Source organism: Lissotriton vulgaris, chromosome 2_1 (genome assembly GCF_964263255.1).
Source record: "Lissotriton vulgaris chromosome 2_1, aLisVul1.2, whole genome shotgun sequence".
NCBI classification, from domain to species: Eukaryota; Metazoa; Chordata; class Amphibia; order Caudata; family Salamandridae; genus Lissotriton; species Lissotriton vulgaris.
Window position 1 is genome coordinate 1,070,899,161 of NC_141687.1, and position 20,533 is coordinate 1,070,919,693.

Here is a 20,533-nt window from a genome sequence, read left to right on the forward strand (position 1 = left end):
TCCACCCATATTTTTCATTGGCTTCTGTGTTTGTCCTTCGTAAATTCTGTCTTCTGATTGATAATGAGGCTTGTTAGTCCCGCCTTATTATGCCACGTCGTCATTTGCATCCTTCCATGGCTATTGGCCCCTTTACTTTGAGTGTTGCATGAGCACTTTTTTTTCGTGAATTCTCTCCCCCACCTCCTGCTGTCCGTGCCTTCTCTCCCCCACCCGTTCTTAGTGCATTCTCTCCCCCTTGTCCCCCGCCAGCCCGCACTGAGTCCTGTTTGCAATGCAATAGGTCTCTGGTAAATGCGAGTCCTATTGTATTACAAATGCTTGTTCTACCCTCCTGTTGCTTTCTCTCACCCTTGTCCTCTTTGATTCTGCCCCCTGCACTCTACATTGAGTAACCCCCCCTTTACATTGTTGACTGCCACCTGTGGTTTCTCCCTCTGAGCTTGACTCCCATGGAAGCTGAGGATATTTAGTCCTGTTTCACCAGGAAGCAAATGACCTACACAACTTTTGGGTCAACTTCGCCAGAGAACAAATACTGCAGCTCCACTTCTAAAGGGGTGCAGTGCCAGCAACAAACCCAGGACCTAAACTCATGACCAGAAGTGCCACAGTAGAGGAGGTCAGGCCCATGGCTTCCTTTCAATGAAGTGCATGTTTTCCCCCTCTGACGTGTATCACCAGCTGTGCTCGAGCCCTGCAGGAGATGCTGAAGAGTGCCACAGATTAGCAAAGCGATCCCTCTTTCTTTTTGCTATGCAAGTTTTAGATCTGATTCCAAGGACTCCACAGTTTTACAATATCACAATTTTAGGTCTTGCCTATGAGACAGCTTTTAGCTGTGCGTAGGCAAAAGCCTATGCGGTGGGGTTGCAGTCTCTAAAGTGGGCATTGCATAAGTGATTAAGGACAGGACTTAAAACATGTGAACTACCATCCTGTGATTTACACAGCATGCTGCTTAACCAGATTTTAGCTGCCACTTTGTGAGTTTTCTGCTATTGCATCCATACACAAATGGTACACAGGTGACTACTACAATGTGAATACTGGAGAGAGGCCAATAATTAAACAAGTATGTAATATGAAGACTCTTAGGGCCCACTAGCTCACATCGCCTTCAGCCTCAATACAGAACTGTCAGTTGCGCCGTATTATGAACACTCCCCACAACCAGAACTGACACAGACCCCTAAAAGCAATTCAGCTCATATATACTTTACAAGCATTGGAAAACCCAATAGCTCAGCCTTTTAGAGCCGAGGCCTTTTGGCTGTGCCAATACTTAGTAAATTCCTATTCTAATATAAAATTGCAAAGAGAGTTTACAAATGTTAACAAATTCAAAGTCTTTACTAATGTAAAATATGCAATGCAAAGTACATACATTGCATATTTTTATTTTAAAGTTGTTTCTATAAAGTATTCATAGTTCTCAAGACTGGTCTCTTGACTGTCCACAGGGAGGATATAATAGACCTGGGTTGGAGCACTTGCTGAAAAGGAGAGAGAGAAAGGCCTGCTGAAGGAGCGGGACAGGACTGCCCAATAACATCTCCATTGCTGTTGACGAAGTGCCCTAAGTCTGCGAGAGGGAGGGGGTTCCCAGGGCAAAGAGTGCTGTGCTGTGTGCGGCTTGGAGAAACAGTGCAGACCCAGCAGTTGAACAGTCTGTCTTCTGAAAGGCTGAGGCCTGATGACCACTGAATCCTCACTAAAAGTTGTGGAAAACACGGCGCACCAGACCCGTTTACCTTTAGTAGTGTTATTGGAGCCAAGGCTGTAAGTAAAAAAACAAAACGTATTTTAGACAAAGTACATGTCCTTAAAACAGCTGCTTTCAAACTTTGTTTGGGCACTTACTAAAAATCAATTCTCTGCTTACCTCTAGAGACCTTTTGGGGCAAAAATCTAGGTAATCATGAGATTCGTTCAGATACACAGAAGATTTGTGTTTTTTGCACTTCTCCTGGTTCCTATTTTTGCATGAGCTAATATATATATATGTATTTTTGCTCATGCAAAAGGGGAATTCATAAATGTTTGATAGGAACATGGTTTCCAGGCCTACATCTGTAAACACTTGTGAGTTCCTGAACGTTGTAAATCTCCACCAGTGCCAGCATATGGACCTACTATGATTGCATTTTTGTGGTTGCATTTTTTGGGGCCCTAATTTATTTACATGATGCTCATAACGTTGCCCTTCAAGGTATTCCCCAGCATTAAACCTAAAAAAAATATTTTGGTATGCTTCAGACACATTTTACTAAATGATGCATAAAAGACATTCAGGCATATGCATCAAACCAAAAAACGGTCGCAAACGGGCAGATTCTCAGAATCTGCCCCTTTGCCACCGGTATTTTTGCATTTGGGATGCATCATCCCAAATGCAAAAATCACAATTTAAGGAATCTCTAAATTGCGATTCCTTAAATTGCAATTGCATTTAAGGAATCCCAAATTGAGATTCCTTAAATGCAATGCATGAAAGTTAAAAAATTAGCGATTTCGCTAATAGGAGTAGCAAATTACCATGAAGTTGAACTTCATGGTAATTTGCAGAAACTTTGAAAAATGCACTTTTGTGCATTTTTCAAAGTTTCATGTTGCGCACACACATTCCCTTAGGGCATGTGTGTGTGCAACATATGTGCAGAGATCAATTTCAGGGGTGCAACAGGGTGTCATGTTGACACCCTTGCACCCTTGAAATTGCATGAGCAATTTGCGAGTACCTACTGGTATTCGCAAATTGCTCATGCAATCTCCGATTCATTCCTATGGGCCTGTAGGTCCATAGGAATGAAAGGGACAGCCTGGCAGATGCATCAAAGTTATGTTTTGCGAGTCCTTAATAGCGAATTTTAAGGAATCGCTATTAAAGACTTGCAAAACGGGATGCATGTAGGAATCGCAATGTTATTAGCGATTCCTACAGATTCCTTATTAGCGATTTAGGCCCATAGGAATGAATGGGAAAGCCATTCCTTAATAGCATTTAGCTATTACCGAATCGCTAATGTTCGGCTATTTCAAGGGTGTCCAAAGGACACCCTGTTGCACCCCTGAAATGGACCTGTGCTCAAATGTTACACACACACATGCCCTAAGGGCATGTGTGTGCGCAACATGTAACTTTGAAAAATGCACAAAAGTGAATTTTTCAAAGTTTTAGCAAATTACCACGAAGTTCAACATCATGGTAATTTGCTCCCCCTATTAGCGAAATCGCTATTTTTTTGGGTTTCATGCATTGCATTTAAGGAATCTCATTTTGGGATTCCTTAAATGCAAGAGCAATTTAAGGAATCGCTATTTAGAGATTCCTTAAATTGCGATTTCTGCATTTGGGATGATGCATTCCAAATGCAAAAATACCGGGAGCAAACGGACAGATTCTGAGAATCTGCCCGTTTGCTCCCGGTATTTTCTTTGATGCATCTGCCTGAGCATTCCTTAATTGCGACTAGCAATTTGCGTGTAGCAATTAAGGAATGTTTAGGAATCTCTACTTTTATAGCGATTCCTACATGCATAGGCTTTTGCGATTCCTCAAAAATCACTATTTAGGAATCACAAAAGCCTACATTGATGCATATGCCAGATCGTTATTTAAAGGTGCACAATGGTTTTAACAAAACGTTTTTTCTCCAAGTTGCAATTTTTGTGTGCGGTTTTTTACTAAAGGGAATCCTCACTAATTTTGCTTTCATGCTTGTGCATGTATTTGTATAAATCGGGGAGCATTAGAACTTTTATAAATTACCTCAAATTGTTGCACGCCCAAATGTTTTTATACTAGAACAATTATTAGTAATGCAGGTAGAGCTCACTTGATTTCATTGGAGTTCCCACCCTGATAACAAAGAGTTAGCATCAATGAATAAAATATAATTTTTTTTAACTAATGCATATGTATACAAAAAACAAACCTCCCTCATAGAAACACACTAGGAAACGGCAAACTGGCAGCGACAGGGTTGTGCAGAAAGGGACTGGACTTACTGGCCCAGAAAACAAAACAAACATGAAAACTTGCCCTGGACACAAATTTGTCCTCGGTATCATTGGAATTCCACAGCCTTGTAAGTCCAGAATTCTTTACAGATCTCTGCTCTGGCTTTTTAGGTATTCGATTTCTCTCATGGGAGCTGAGCCACAGCTTACACCAAGAGCGTGGCCCCTGTTCCCCAGGTATCAGTCAGTCTATTTTCAGACAGCCTTTAGATAGTTTGCAGCTAGCCAATGGGCCCATGACTTGCTAACAGTTCTAGAGATAGCAAGCATGATTTAGCTGCTCATTTGGAGCACTGTTTACCATTCTTTAGGTCGAGGACTATCGGTTCTGCCGTAAGGCAGAAACCGGAAGTCGGAGATTTAATGATTCTTAGAGTGCTGCATTTATCCCTCCCTCTTTTTGCTCTTTCTCCATTGGCTGGCTTCCTAAATGGAGGCCAGCCATTGGAGGAGAGAGCTGTCTCTCAGAATAGGCTCCGTCTTTTTCGGATTTGGGGGTGTGTTCCTTGCTGTTCTTTCCACTTTTTTCCACGCCTCCTAGAACAGCAAGAACACGCCCCCAAATCCGAAAAAAAATTGGAGCTTTTATCCGCCATTTTGCAGCTCACTTCCCGACTTCGGTCGTCTCATCCTGCCTCCCCGAGGTCAATGGCGGCAGATAGCGGCATTGTTACAGTGGTTGTGGCTCCCGAGCGAGTGGCCACCTCGCTTTACAGTTTAATTGAAGCCGGTGCCCACCCGGCATTTGCCCCGCAAAGTGCGCGAAATTGTCCCGCTGCCGCCCGGCCGCGACCAGGAAGTCAGGCCGGCCGGGGGCGGGACTGTGGGACACCCCGTGAACTCATTTCCCGGGCCGCGCTCTCATTGGCTGCCGGCCCGGGATTCCCTAGTGACGTCACTCCCCGGGCCGCGCTGGGATTGGCTGCCGGCCCGAGGAGATTGCGAGGCGCCGCCTGAGGAGAGGAGCCGGCAGAGAAGATGGCCGGATGCTGCCCGGGGCTCCCGTGAGCTGCTGGGAGCCCCGGTGGTCCAGCGGGGAGCAGGAGTCCCCGAGAGGAGGAGAGGACCCCGCCGCTGGAGCCGCCGCCTGGGAGAGCGCCGCCGCCGGGAGCTGGCAGACCACGTTTGTGGTATTCGGTGTAAGCTGCTTTGTTGAAAGATTAATGTTCTTGCATCAGCCTGCACACGTGTCCACAGCGTCACACTTTTCAGTGCCATCCTTTCCGTTTTCTTAAAGCCATTGCTCATCTGCTAGAACCAAGGTAATTGGCATTGAAGCTAGCATACTCCGAGTTTATTTCCTGTGTAAATATTGAATACGATTTCTCAGTCGGCTATAAAGATTTTAATTCCTGATCAGGTGACTGTTAAATGTAGAGCTTCCACCCTAAAAATGTAGAGCCTCCACCCTGAAAATGTAGAGCCTCCACCCTGAATATTCGCTCCATTATGGTAATTTGCTTGCCCTTGTGAGCTGCTTCCTTGTTGCTTTCCTTTTTTGAACTTCAAGAATAGACGTCTAGATTCCTCACTCAGTGTGTAGGCTGCTCTACCTTAAGTAGGTAGTATCTGGATATTAATGGTGTATGATTCTATAGGGCAGCTCGTGTCCAATACATTCCTGACATGCGACCGACCCTGCCCAAGCCCAATCCGTCTTTCAGAAGCACGTTTTAAAGATGAACTCAGATTAGGCTGTTCTTCCTCGTTGTTGCCAGTCCAGATGTGCAAACACACGCCCACCAAAGCTCCAACGCACAACCGTCTACATTATTTCAAAAATAACTAGCAAAATGAGAATTATTTTCATTAAAAATTACAATAATAATGAAGATCTTTCAAACAGCGGTGATGGAAACATGAAAATAATAGCATTATCTCCTAGCAGTGGTAGTGGTGTTAATAGTAACAGTCATTATAGTGGTGTGGTGGGTGAAGGGGAGTGTGCTTAAAGATCAGAGGTCAAATGTTTTAGCTTAATGGAGCGTGCCTGCAGCAGAAATGCCGCTGGGCGTACAAGGGGCATTAAAATACAAATACATACAAAATAATTATGAAACATACATGTAGACAATCATTTTGCTGATAAATAGCGTGCTGACGTATAATGACAGTGAAATTAAATCACATGTATTGTCTATGGAGAAGATATGTAAATTATATTTTTATTGCAACGAATATTTGAAGTTTCGTACATTTTGGGATACAGAGAAGCATCACTGGTTGCGTAAAATAAATTAAAAATAAAATAAAAAGATGAGGAAATACCGTGGATTTTGTGTGATACCTGTGGCAGAGAGTCCCCTATTCACTAACCCCATATGGACAGTTGTTGACTTTCCTGCCACGTGTTTAAAGGCAGCCTCACAAACAGCCCACAAAATGCATGCTTTCAATGACGTGTAAAGGCGCATTGAGGCCTTCATGTCTGTTGGCATATTGTTTCCTGGCACTTGGCGAGAGTGACAGTGAGTGCAGTGAGTGCAAGAGTGACAGTGAGTGCTGAGTGACAGTGAGTGCAGAGTGAGTGCGAGAGCGGCAGTGAGTGCGAGTGTAGAGTGAGAGTGACAGTGACTGCAGAGTGAGTGCGAGAGTGACAGTGAGTGCGAGAGTGACAGTGAGTGCAAGAGTGACAGTGAGTGCAGAGTGAATGCAAAGTGAGTGCAGAGTGACAGTGAGTGCAGAGTGACAGTGAGTGCAGATTGACTGCAGAGTGACAGTGACTGTAGAGTGACAGTGACTGCAGAGTGACAGTGACTGCAGTGTGTGAGTGTGCAGGGTGAACAGTGTGAGTGTGCAGGGTGAGCAGTGTGTGAATGTGTAGGGGCAGTGTGTGAGTGTGCAGGAAACGAACACTCAAACTAAGTCCACCACACACATACATAACACCACACACATTAGACCACACACACACACACCACACACACATACACCACACACCACACACACACTGTAGAGTGCTGTGTGCTGTAGAGTGCTGTGTGCTGTAGAGTGCTGTATGCTGTAGAGTGCTGTGCTGTAGAGTGCTGTAGAGTGCAGAGTGTTGTTGTGTGCTGTAGAGTGCTGTGTGCTGTAGAGTGCTGTGTGCTGTAGAGTGCTGTATGCTGTAGAGTGCAGAGTGCTGTGTAATTTTGAGTGCAGAGTGCTGTGTGCTGTAGAGTGCTGTGTGCTGTAGAGTGCTGTGTGCTGTAGAGTTCTTTGTGCGGTCGAGTGCTGTGTGCTGTAGAGTGCTTTGTGCTGTCGAGCGCAGAGTGCTGTGTGCTGTCGAGCGCAGAGTGTTGTGTGCTGTAGAGTGCTGTGTGCTGTAGAGTGCTGTGTGCTGTAGAGTGCTGCGTGCTGTAGAGTGCTGCGTGCTGTAGAGTGCTGCGTGCTGTAGAGTGCTGCGAGCTGTAGAGTGCTGCGAGCTGTAGAGTGCTGCGAGCTGTAGAGTGCTGCGAGCTGTAGAGTGCTGTGAGCTGTAGAGTGCTGTGTGCTGTAGAGTGCAGAGTGCTGTTGAATGTGTCTGTGTGAGGGTGGCTCTGTGTAGGGTGTAGCTATTGGCATTGTAAATGACAATGCCATTTGTTTAACTATTAAGCTATTGGCAATGTAAATGACAATGCCATTGATGATTTAAAAAAAAAAAAAGAAATGTCATGAGCAATGCCAATAGCTCTACCTTTAATGATGCCGAGACCATTGCATTGTAAATGCTTGTTTTTTGGTTGTACGTGCTGCCTTGATGTCCGCTTACGCTAGCAAGTGCCCTCTCTGCGGAGTGTGCTGCCATTTCGTAGAGAGTAGCCTGGTCGGTATTTGATTCTCTCTTTTGTGAGTGCTACACTGAAGTGTACTGCTATAGTCATGGCAGCTTTATCGCTTTGTACAGCTTTTCATGGTACACTTTGTCTTGGTTGTGCTTGTTTTTTTTCAATGTCCACATATATTCTCCACTTCTGCCTAGGCATATTATCAGGGTGCATAAATGTGGAATTAAAAATAATAAATCTATACCTATGCATATGTACATGATTTAGTGGTAGTTGATATTCTAGAGGCAATGGTTTTGTAGCTCGATATGAAAGCCTCAGTATGCTCGTCGTGCGCCTCTCATGAGAAGTGGGAATTAAATGGTTAATGCGGGTGTGTGATTACTGTGCGTGAGTATCTAACGGTGTCTGTACAGGTGTTTGAAGGTGGGTATGTTGCTGTCTGATTGTGTTGTGTTGGCAATTGATGATGGATGGTGTCGCTTTAGGCATACATGGCAGATCAGGAAGATGTGAAAAATACTAACAAGAAGATTCACTCTAGGTCTTGTCACAGGAGTTGAAAGAAGAAAGGAGCAAGTACAAGAAAATAATGGGCATAGGGGTCTCAGGAAGTTAATGCACAGGACATTCCATAAGACTAATGTCTGGAAAAAGTATGTTGGTGTTTGGGCATTTTATGGTGGGTGTCCTATAGAGTTTGTGTGAGTGTATGGTGGTTTTTTTTTTCTGATGTGTGAATGCATCAGTCTGGTTGGTGTGTGGTTATCTAAAAGGGGCATCTTACTGTAGCTATCTGGTCATCTGAGGGTGCAGGGTGTCTGGTGCAGAGTGTGTGTGTCTCTTGCTGCGTGTGTCGCTGTGCAATGTTGCATGTGTGACGGCATGCTCCAGTTTCTGTTTGTATGCCTTTGAGTCTGATGTTTGAGGGTGCTTGACAGTGGTTGTATGGAGGCATCTAACAATGTGAGTGTGTGTGTGTGTGTACATATATATGTATGTATGCAAAAAAGAAGCAGAAAACTGGGTAGTTCCCAAGTTTAGGTGGAAAGCAACTCCTGGGTAGAGCACCCTACAACACCAGCGACACTCAATCTGCTCACCTCAAATGTCTGTTTTTCTAGCAAAGCTTTTAAGCATAGGATTAGCACAGTGCCCTCCATGCCGAGTTACACACTAAGCCTGAAAGGTTATTGTTTTGATATACCTATAATTGCTAATTAACTGCCATGTTCATGTGATGGCAGATCTGTACAATGCACGTTGCGCTGTATGTTATTTTGTAAGTTTTATTAACCATGAAGAGAGCTGTACATTTTACCTCTTCTAAAACAGGACAATAGCAAATATTGTAGGGCTGCTCTAGCATTTCTGCAGTCGCTGTCAATGGTGAGGATTTGCTTTTTAACTGCAACTTTTATTCAGCGTGCCGTACGGCAGAGGGCATCAGTTATTTATATGTATTTTAAACCCGTAATGCATTTACATGTTTTATACTATCGGCTTTATGATTTCTTTCATGATCACATAAGGATCGAATAAAGATTCTGGGTTGTGATATACCTTTACATAATTACATATTTGTCCTGATATACCACTAGCAGATGGACTAATCCATGTTGATGTAGAATTGGCTCAAGCCATACAACTTGATATATTTGTTTCATTTTTCTTATGCACTGCTTCTACGCGTGTCCTGATTTTGTGGTGAAATACTTTGTTGCAGTTCTGCAGAGGGGTATTGTGGGTCCATTTTCATGTCTCGACCTACAGCATTGCTTTAGCAATGCTTGTTTGTCGAGATTATATAGTAAGGCTGTCAAGTCTACCCAAACTGCTGCCGATCTGGTACAGTTCATGTGAGCCAGGCGCGTGCACATCACCAGCCACATCCCACACCATGCCTTGGCATCAGACTTCAAAGGAAGCCGCTCCCCCAGCTGCCATCTGGCTCCTTTGCTCCCTTCTCATCAGCTTTAATCGATCCCGCGCCATGCACCATCTGTCTTTCCTCTCGCTCCTCCGCCCCTCCCCCGCCGCGACATGGCCACACGAGTTTTATTTGAACAGTACGGTGCCCATTTAAGGGACGCTGCGCTTCAGTTTGTCGTCTTCGTTCCTCACCCGCATGGCTATATGCGAAGTCCGATTTTTCACAGTTGAGCAAATCCAGAAGTCATGTATAATTTTAATTACACCTCATCACGAAGTAAATCTGGTCTTGTCATTTCTCTTAAGCTCTTGTTTTATTATCTCTGAACGCGCGCATTCACAGCCGCCATCTGCCTTTTTATTGCTCGCCCCTCCCCCTCCACAGAACGTGTCTCGCGGCCACGCTTTCACTTTCACGGCCGCGCAGCTGTCTCTCTCACGGCCCGCGGCCAATGCTAGTTTTACATGTGAATAACAGGCAATGGCGGCTGCATGACTTTATTTGCCCTTCTTAGTATCAATTTATGGCAGCACTGCGAGGCGGGGACTACCACCGATGCTTCCTACTCTCATGAGGGACTGCAGAGGTGGCGGCTGTAGCATGCGTTTCTCTGCCTCTAGGGCGCCGAAGTTCACAAACTCCCGAAGCTCTGCTCATTCCCAGCTGTTCATTGTGGTAGTTTCCAATAGGACACCGTGCCTCATGTAAGCTTCATAAAAATATAATCAGGTCTCATACATTTGCTGTGATTATGACCTATGGCATGATACAGCCCTCTGTCACGTTCCACATCCTGCACTATTGAGATAGGACTTATAAAAGCACCATTTAGGTGTTTCTGGTCATACTATACATCGCATCATTTTACCTTTCATTAAAACCATGCCTACTGTATCCCTGTTCTTCAACACTACAAACAATCTCTCTCACCCCACACACTCCTCCAAATACTGCACAGCATAGCCCCCACCCTGCACTCAGCCCCATCTCAATGTCAGCACCTCCCTTTCAACTCCTCCCCACTTTCCACCCCAGGTCACCAGGTCTCGCTTTCCGTGGCAAAACCGAGACCTACAGACATCTGCAAATGTTTGGACACCTTCCCTCATCCCTCGCCTAGTTTTTTTTAGTCGTTCTGGGTTGCTAGGGTGAATGGAACATAGCACAGATGAATGAAGTAGATTTGCAATGCTTTTTCTTTTTAGCTACTTTTTCTTTCTTTGTTTAACTTTCCCACCTCTCACTTACGACCTCTAACACCGGTTTGCACTCTCTACCACCATTTCCGCAATTGTACTTCCTGCTCTCCACATTAGCCTCAACCCTTTGTGGAATCTGGCAGTGCATTCCCAGAAATACTGCACTACCGACTCACGCGTTAATCACTCGTCTCTCACACCGTTTGTAGGGAGGTGACGCACACTACATTAAAGCACTTACTCCGTGAAAGTGACAGTATTGCAGGGTCCTTAGAAGCAGATTAATTAATGCAACTCCCAACTTAACCCATTTAAACAGCCCTCTCACTCCACACCTCAGTGGCGGACTCACCATTCTGCCTCTATGGCACTCTCCAGGTGGGCTGGGCTGCAGGTGACGGTGGGTGGACTGCTTTAACCCACCCATGCCCCCCACATCTCCATACTATTAGCAGCCTCCAACATGTGCTTTCAACATTCTTGTTATACTTTTGAGACTGTTCCTTATTTGTGTCCTGTTCGGCTAGAGCTGACAACTTTGGAGCTGGGGAACCGGGTTCGAGTCTCGGCATCGGCTTCACATGCTAGGATTCTGGGCAAATCAGTTAATCTCCCTGTGTTTACCAAAAAATAATGTGTCCTTGTGTAAAGTAACTGGTGCTCATGTAAACCGCTCCAATACTTTTGATTTGAGTTGCGCTATATAAATCTGCAATATATATATATATATATATATATATATATTTATATATATTTAATTGTATATGCTTGGTATGCAGAGCCGGAATATACATTTGTCAGGCACTTCTTTGACCAGCTCAGTGTGCTTCCAACATCACTTGATGTGCCTTCACATATACCAACATTTGTAATCCGCCGCGAGTGCGAATTTACACCACACAGAGGTACAGTCCAGAAGTGACTCCAGGTGTCACGCATGGCTCGGGACCAGTTGGCAGGTGTGCTTTAAATCTAATCCATCCAGATTTCTCAAAAGAAAAAAATAAACTCAGCATGATTGCAATAAAAATGGACGTTTAACCTTTCTCCTCGTAAAAGATCTCAGTGCTGATTGCTAGTATATAGAATTTCCTTTAAATCACTTTTGCTTTACAAGAAAAAATAATTTGAGGTCAATTCGCAAACATTCAGGTGAATTTCAGTAATACATCCCATGTGAACGTTATGCTTAAGCCTGGACATAATTGCTCATTCTTGCCAGTGGTCAATTTGCTTGTGACGTAAATGGGCCGTGCAAATTATGGGATTCGCAGAAGCACCATTTTTCAAATGCTCTGGTGCAAAACTGTGCATAAGCACAGGTGTACAGGGCCAAGTACAAAATGAAAAAACACACACTCTCAATCTCTTGTTTTCGTTGCAGACTGGATGCATTTTATTGATGCATAAATCACATGCATGAATGCTGTCGCTATACAATACAGTCTAGTAGGCAGAGCCACTGGAATTATGCAGCAGGGGAGTATCACATTTTGCATTAGGGTTAATTACATTATTCAGCAAGAAAGGACAAATTATGCATTGTAAAGCAGTGCATTTTGTAACAGCATTACTGCATTATTTTGTCTTTTTTTATACATGTTAAAACTGTCTGGGCAAGGGTTCCACCTCATCAGTAACAGTATTAATAGTCAAATACAACATAGGCAATTGAAAGGTGACCAGTCCACTTTGGCAAGGGCCTTGCATCCCACTGTGCTGGAACACGGCGCTGCATTTTTAGTAACTTTTGATCCGTCTGAGCTAGAAACAATGTTTTGGTAAAGTCTGCAAATTATGCAGCAGATTATGAATGTGTGAAATCCATAATTATGTGGTAAACGCTGTGGCATAGGACTCGCATCATTCCACTTCCTCTGTCTATAGTGGAGGTGGCTAAAGGACATCATTTTTAAGGAAATGCATTACGATTTCCGCCACTGCTGACTTTTTAGGCAAAATATCTTTACAGCCTTTGACTGACTCGGGCACATAGATTTCTTGTGATTATAAACAGGCTCTCCTTTGATTGTTATTATCATGACTGAAACTTGGTTCATAACTGTAGAGATTGTTTTACCTATCATCGGTCCTGGGATTAAAAATGAAATGTTTTTGTTTTTAAGACCGAATCATGAACAATACAGCAGAACACTAAATATGGGTAGAGGTTTGAATATTATTAACAAACTGTCAGGGGTTATAAACTGTCCTTGTACCATCATCTATCATGGTTTGAAAAACAGAGCATAAATTTTAGGATTGAAGCTAATACAGTGCTGTTTAAAATAGGGAAAATATGAAAATGTAAAAGGAAAAAATGTAAAACCAACAACTATGATGTTAGGTTCTAATAGTTGTATTATATTTTATTTATGCATTAGGTTTGATATCAACTTGTGGAGAATACATATACAAACTGTCCTGAGGAAGGAAGCCATTATCATTTTTTAAGCTTCCGAAACGCGTCGACGCCAACTTCCAAGTCATATTCGGCATTGCCAACAATCTAATTGACCCAAAGGAATATTATTCCCCTTGTTGTTGACAAATGAGGGCCCGAAATGATAGATCAAAGACAGATATAAGTGTCTCTTTTGATTAACTTCTCCACGCCCACATTAGGTGGTTTTTAATTGTGTATTTCATTGTGTTTTTTATGTTTTTAATTTATGACTCATTGACATCTTTGTATATTTTAGAATAAATTGTATACTTTTTAAGTACAATTAGACTGGGTGTTTTTCCTTTCTGGTAAGTGTTCTCCCGTTCCACAAATATGAATGGTATGAATTGTGTTTGACAGTTTGAGTCCTGATTTAGGAGCAGGAAATAATATCCCCCATAGGGAAAACTTTTTGCTTTACTTTTCAAACATATCTTTACAATCATGGGAATTTTATTCCCATTGTGAGACCCTCGTTCCTATTAGGCCCTACTAGGCTGATATTTTGTGTCGCTCTACTACCTAGGGACATGGTGATTCGGCGGAGCGCGCTCCCCCCGCCACCCCTTTCCCGGTGTTCTATTACCCCATTGTCAGTTCTGCAGGTCGTAATGGATGACAACCTTCAGTTCGCTTCAACACACTCCCGCCATCTTTCTGCTGTTGAACATCTGGGGCTGACTTGAAAGTGACCTCAATCTAAAGGGGCCAGAGGACAGGTCAGCTTCAATTAAACCAATTGGAGGAGCGCATCTCACAAGTGATTTGTAAAGGAATGTACTGCACACATTTAATTATGTAGGCATATAGCGATCAGGCACAGTGGGAGTACATTTAGTGGTACAAGTTCTACATTTTTTTCTGCGTATTTTAAGACTTGACTTTTTTAGACACAAATATGGTCTCTCTCCTGGAGGCATCCGCCTAGCCCAGACTGTCCTTTGAGAGGGTTGTGTGTGCTGGTAAGCGGCAGCACCCACTCCTGGTGCTTCTTTAGGGAAATATGTCATTGAGGAGAACACACAACCACACACAACTAAACACACACACACAACCACACACACACAAAACCACACACACAACCACACACACACAGCCACACACACACAAAACCACACACACACAAAACCACACACACAACCACACATACACACAACCACACGCACAACCACATGCACAACCACACACAACCACAAGCACACACACAACCACACACAATCACACAACCACACACACACACACAACCACAAACACAACACACACAACCACACACACAACCACACACACACACACAGCCACACCACACACAGCCACACCACACACAACCATACACACAATCACACACACAACCACAACCACACATACAACCACACACACAACCACACACCACCACACACACAACCACACACACAACCACACAGACAACCACACACACAACCACACACACACAACCTCACACACACAACCACACCGTCAGTGCACACATCTCCACACATGCTATGTACTTACTCACCTATCTCCACACACGCTACATCCTCAGTCACCTATCTCCACACACGCTACATCCTCAGTCACCTATCTCCACACACGCTATGTCCTCAGTCACCTATCTCCACACACGCTATGTCCTCACTAACCTATCTCCACACACGCTACATCCTCAGTCACCTATCTCCACACACGCTATGTCCTCACTAACCTATCTCCACACACGCTACATCCTCAGTCACCTATCTCCACACATGCTATGTCCTCATTCACCTATCTCCACACACGCTATGTCCTCAGTCACCTATCTCCACACACGCTATTTCCTCAGTCACCTATCTCCACACGTGCTATGTACTTACTCACCAATCTCCACACACGCTACATCCTCAGTCACCTATCTCCACACACGCTACATCCTCAGTCACCTATCCCTAGCTCCACACACGCTATGTCCTCAGTCACCTATCTCCACACATGCTATTTCCTCAGTCACCTATCTCCACACATGCTATGTCCTCAGTCACCTATCTCCACACGCGCAGTCTTCAGTCACCTATCTCCACACACGCTATGTCCTCACTCACCTATTTCCACACACGCTATGTCCACAGTCACCCCTCCTGATGGATCTGCCCCTCTTTTCCATCCTCTATGTCCCCGCCTCCTCTGCTCACTTGTCTCCCTCTGACACGCCTGCCCTGCTTCTGTTGACATCCTTTTCTCTCTGTGGTTGCCCAGGTGTGACTGGCAAGGTTTTGATCTCAGTGCCAGATGAGGTGGAGGTGAAGGAAGGAGGCACTGCCCGCCTCGACTGCAGTTTCAACATCTCGGAGCCATCCAACTACACGTACCAACACTGGTTCTATGTAAGTAAAGGGAGTGTGTGGGGGCAGAAGAAATGTGGAGGGGAGGGGTGAAATACTACTGCCACTGGTCTATGTAAGTACTCTTGGACACGTGGAGGGGAGGGGTAGAAAACTACTGCCACTGGGCTGTGTGTGGGGCAGGTGAAGGGCATTGGCAGGAAAATACTGCCATTAGATTTATGTAGAGTAGTGAGGGAAAAGCCCATAGGAAAGAGGCAGAAAATGACTAGCACTGGTCAGAGTAAATTCTGTGAGATTGGCACAGACAAAAAGGGCAGACAACTACTTCGACTTATTCTGAGTGAGTGTGGGCAGAAGGAGCCTCAGGGAAAGGTCACAAAACTACTGCCACTGGCTTGTGTAAGTACTGTGGGATAGGTGAAGATATGGGATAGAAAAACTGGTGAAGATATGGGGTAGAAAACCTCTATCACTAGATCGATGCAAAGACTGAGAGGGAGGAAAGGGCATAAAACTACAGCCACTTGTCTTACTAAGAACAGTGGGCTAGTAGAGGGCAGAAAATAACTGCCAGCGAATCCGTGCCAGGACTTAATTGGTCGGACGGAAGGGTTTCGCAGCCCTTCTAAGTCCGTGGGCGCTGAACGAGAAGTGGTAGAGGGACGGGCTCTGTGTGAGGACTGGGAAGAAACATCACAGACCTGGGGCATGCCCAATGCTGAGTGGAAAGTGGCATGAAAACTGCAACAAATGAGGGCTGCAGAGTGTGCTAATGTATTGTGCCCGGCACCGAATAGTGCCTAAAAGAAGCTTACCAGACTCCACGTGGTAGGTAAGGCCTTCAGTTAAATACAGAGAAATTGGTGAGTAATTTAACCAATCATTGAAGAGTCAGCCATGAATATTGAACATGGAAAAGTGTGAGTCAAACATTCGGCCAAATACGGAAGAATTGGTCAATGGGTCAAGTAGCTGACGGAAATTGTATCGCTGTTTTTTAGAACTAAAGAGCCTACTGGGCATCCAGATTTATCTGTTGCTCATATTATTGTCGTTAATTGAACCAGTTAGCTTTAAGCTTTCTAGTCAGCAAACAACAAAACCAGGCATCACTAGTTTGCTACACTTTATAAAGTGGGTATTCTGAGTTAAAGTTAAATTGTTGTGGGTGGCTATATTTTAAAATTGCAGCTTTGAGCAGGTAAATACAAGTGTATGTTACTAAACCTGAATATTTGATTTTTGGCTGCGCTTCTAATACCGGCTTGGGTGTGATTGGTGCCCTGTTGTAGAGTAGGCGGCATGTGTGGGAGTCCGTAATCCCGTATTATTACCAAGTAGTGTCTCTTGTAGGTTGGTGACCAAGGTTGATAGGGATTTTCAGGGAATCGCCCTAAGTTTTCGGAAAGCCATTGGCCTCTGGTGTATGTGAGAAGAATGGGCAATGATGAAGGGGGGGGGCATTGGACAGGAGGTGAGCTGTGAGGGGCTCCAGTAAAAGATACAGAATTTAGAAAGTGCCCCCTGGAAGGCAACAGACTTCCTTATTTTTGTCTCTGCAGGAGAAAAATGGACGCACGAAGATCTCCTACATGGGCCCAGACATGGGTCCTGACAGCACATCCATACTGGACACTGAGTATAAGGATCGAATCACGGTCCTACCAAACTTCACGTTGGTCATCCGCGAGGTGACCGTACAAGACGAGCGGACCTTCGTCTGCCAGATTGGCGCTGGCGTGGTTGGCTTTGCAGAGGGCCGGACTGAGCTGCGGGTGTTCAGTAAGTTTCCTGAGGACATTTCATGGGGTCCCAGGTCTACAGTGCGTGCCAGGTCCACTGTCCAAGACACTGTTTAAGTTTCGGTTTATTAACAGTTTGATGTCATGCTAAAAAGGCCCAACAAACAGTTCGTATACACATATAACTCTTATCATAGACACTGAATTGTGATGTCTAACAGTCCTTGGTTGTAAACAGCGTGGGCACTGCTGGAGAAAGTTCACATTGCTGGGGGGGCTGTTGGTTTGGCAGGGCACTGCAGGAGGAAGCTCACACTGGTGGGGTAGTAAAGCACTGGCAGGACACTGCAGGAAGAAGCTCACACTGGTGGGGGAGTAAAGCACTGACAGGGCACTGCAGGAGGAAGCTCACACTGGTGGGGTAGTAAAGCACTGGCAGGACACTGCAGGAAGAAGCTCACACTGTTGGGGGAGTAAAGCACTGACAGGACACTGCAGGAAGAAGCTCACACTGGTGGGGGAAGTAAAGCACTGACAGGACACTGCAGGAAGAAGCTCACACTGGTGGGGGAGTGCACTGACAGGGCACTGCAGGAAGAAGCTCACACTGGTGGGGGAGTAAAGCACTGACAGGGCACTGCAGGAAGAAGCTCACACTGGTGGGGGAGTAAAGCACTGACAGGGCACTGCAGGAAGAAGCTCACACTGGTGGGGGAGTAAAGCACTGACAGGACACTGCAGGAAGAAGCTCACGCTGGTGGGGGAGTAAAGCACTGGCAGGACACTGCAGGAAGAAGCTCACACTGGTGGGGGAGTAAAGCACTGACCGGGCACTGCAGGAAGAAGCTCACACTGGTGGGGGAGTAAAGCACTGACAGGGCACTGCAGGAAGAAGCTCACACTGGTGGGGGAGTAACGCACTGACAGGGCACTGCAGGAGGAAACTCACACTGGTGGGGAAGTAAAGCACTGACAGGACACTGCAGGAAGAAGCTCACACTGGTGGGGGAAGTAAAGCACTGACAGGGCACTGAAGGAAGAAGCTCACACTGGTGGGGGAAGTAAAGCACTGACAGGGCACTGCAGGAAGAAGCTCACAATGGTGGGGGAGTAAAGCACTGACAGGGCACTGCAGGAAGAAGCTCACACTGGTGGGGGAGTAAAGCACTGACAGGGCACTGCAGGAAGAAGCTCACAGTGGTGGGGGAGTAAAGCACTGACAGGGCACTGCAGGAAGAAGCTCACAATGGTGGGGGAGTAAAGCACTGACAGGGCACTGCAGGAAGAAGCTCACAATGGTGGGGGAGTAAAGCACTGACAGGGCACTGCAGGAAGAAGCTCACACTGGTGGGGCAGTAAAGCACTGACAGGGCACTGCAGGCCGGAACTCACTGGTGGGGGAATAAAGCACTGACAGGGCACTGCAGGAGGAAACTCACACTGGTGGGGGAGTAAAGCACTGACATGGCACTGCAGGAAGAAGCTCACACTGGTGGGGGAGTAAAGCACTGACAGGGCACTGCAGGAGGAAGCTCTCGCAGCTAAGGGACTGTAGGGCAGCAGGAGCAAGCTCATGTAGTTGGGGGGCTTTTCATTGGCAGTGCACAGCTCCTACTGATAGGGGGTGCTAGGTCTTTCAGAGCACAGCAGGAGGAAGATCACCCTGATAAAGGATTATAGGGTTGTCGAAACACAGCTGGAGGCAGCTCGCACTGCTGGTGCTAGTGCAGTAGCAGATCACAAGCTTCAGGAAGCTCAGACTGCTGAGGGTCTGCAGTGTAGACATGGGAATGGTGAGGGAAGCTCTTAATACTGGGCCCAATAGCTCACCCTGATCACCACTGAAAGGAGGAAGCTTATATGCAGCTGCAACTACAACAATCCCCACATAAGGAACATTACTACCTTAGTTTCTGTAGAGAGGCCTTTCTGGTTTGTTAATGTAAGTACTCAGTTATGTACTGGTTCTAGACTACTTATAAGCAGTCCTATTGTCTTCTTTTTTTCCTGACACATTCCAATCTTTCTCAGACGTTCTATATTACCCCCCCTTCAGTCTTTTTTCTTTCATTTGTTGTATCTTTCTTTTTGTCTGTCATCTTGAATTTCCTTCCTCAATTTTTTTCTTACGTTATGCTGGCTGCTTGAAAACTGCTTAATGTAACCCCGAGACTATTCTAAAGTGCTGTGGAGCTGAAAATAGGACTCCTGATGGATATATCTAACCCAGGTTCCTCCACTTAGAATATCCCCCAGCTGCCAGGCTGGGTCTGGAGAATTTTTTAGTACTCTTGTGCACCCTCGGTGGCATTGTGGGGCTGGACATCGGTTCCATACCACCCTGGAACGGACAGAGCGGAGCTGTATATAAGCACCACCCCTTGACTGTGATATCAGTGCCATTTGTTCTGTGTTGCTCTGCCGATTTCAAACTTTTTTACAGTGTGCCAGGAAACTATGTCGCCACTGAAAGGAACAGGATTCAAATCATGCCATGACTGCAGGAAGCACATTTTGGTCACAGATCCAGTCTAGGTGTACCTTTAGTACCTGGGCCCAGGACATGACTCAAAGTTGTGTGACAAATGCACTTTAATGCACTCAAAGGTGGTTTGAGACCGGGAGGCAAAGTTGTATGTCACTGAACACAAAAAGATGTTGCTGTCCTCACGCAGATCCCGCTTCCGCTCCAAGCCATGGGCATCGTCCAAGTCACATTGCCGCCCCCGCGTCTGCTCCATTTTCCACTCAAAGTCCTCTAGTCCGAATGAAATCATAAAAAGGAGAAGTAGGACTCATTCCCATCCTGGCACTTTGACTTGGAAGAGAAGGCTCAAAGATGTTGAAATGTCAGTCACATTCTATCGAGGTCACCAGCAACGACACTCGTGTAGGATCTTGAACCGATGTTTGACCGAGCTTGATCAATGTTGTGCTGCGAGGTCACAGGCACAGTCTGTTGTCATGCGCCATGATTCTAATCCTGTCTTGTACATCTACTGCATAAGAACTATCAACAGAGGCTCCATTATCTTTTTGACTCTGATTCTGTGTCAGAGAAGGGTGCAATCCTAGAATACTGATGATGGTCTGGAGGCGAGCATCCGCACACCACGAATGATG

The 20,533-nt window shown here is 45.4% G+C and overlaps 1 protein-coding gene across 2 annotated transcripts in view; it reads left to right on the forward strand.

Annotated features, from left to right (window-relative positions):
* MCAM (melanoma cell adhesion molecule) overlaps positions 1-20,533 on the forward strand; it is a 281,496-nt gene that overhangs the window by 114,465 nt on the left and 146,498 nt on the right. For both annotated transcript variants that reach the window (XM_086956758.1, XM_086956759.1), the window contains exons 2-3: positions 15,580-15,707; positions 17,231-17,450. In XM_086956758.1, the coding sequence (XP_086812884.1) occupies positions 15,580-15,707; positions 17,231-17,450 (348 nt within the window). The remainder of the gene's footprint in view (positions 1-15,579; positions 15,708-17,230; positions 17,451-20,533) is intronic.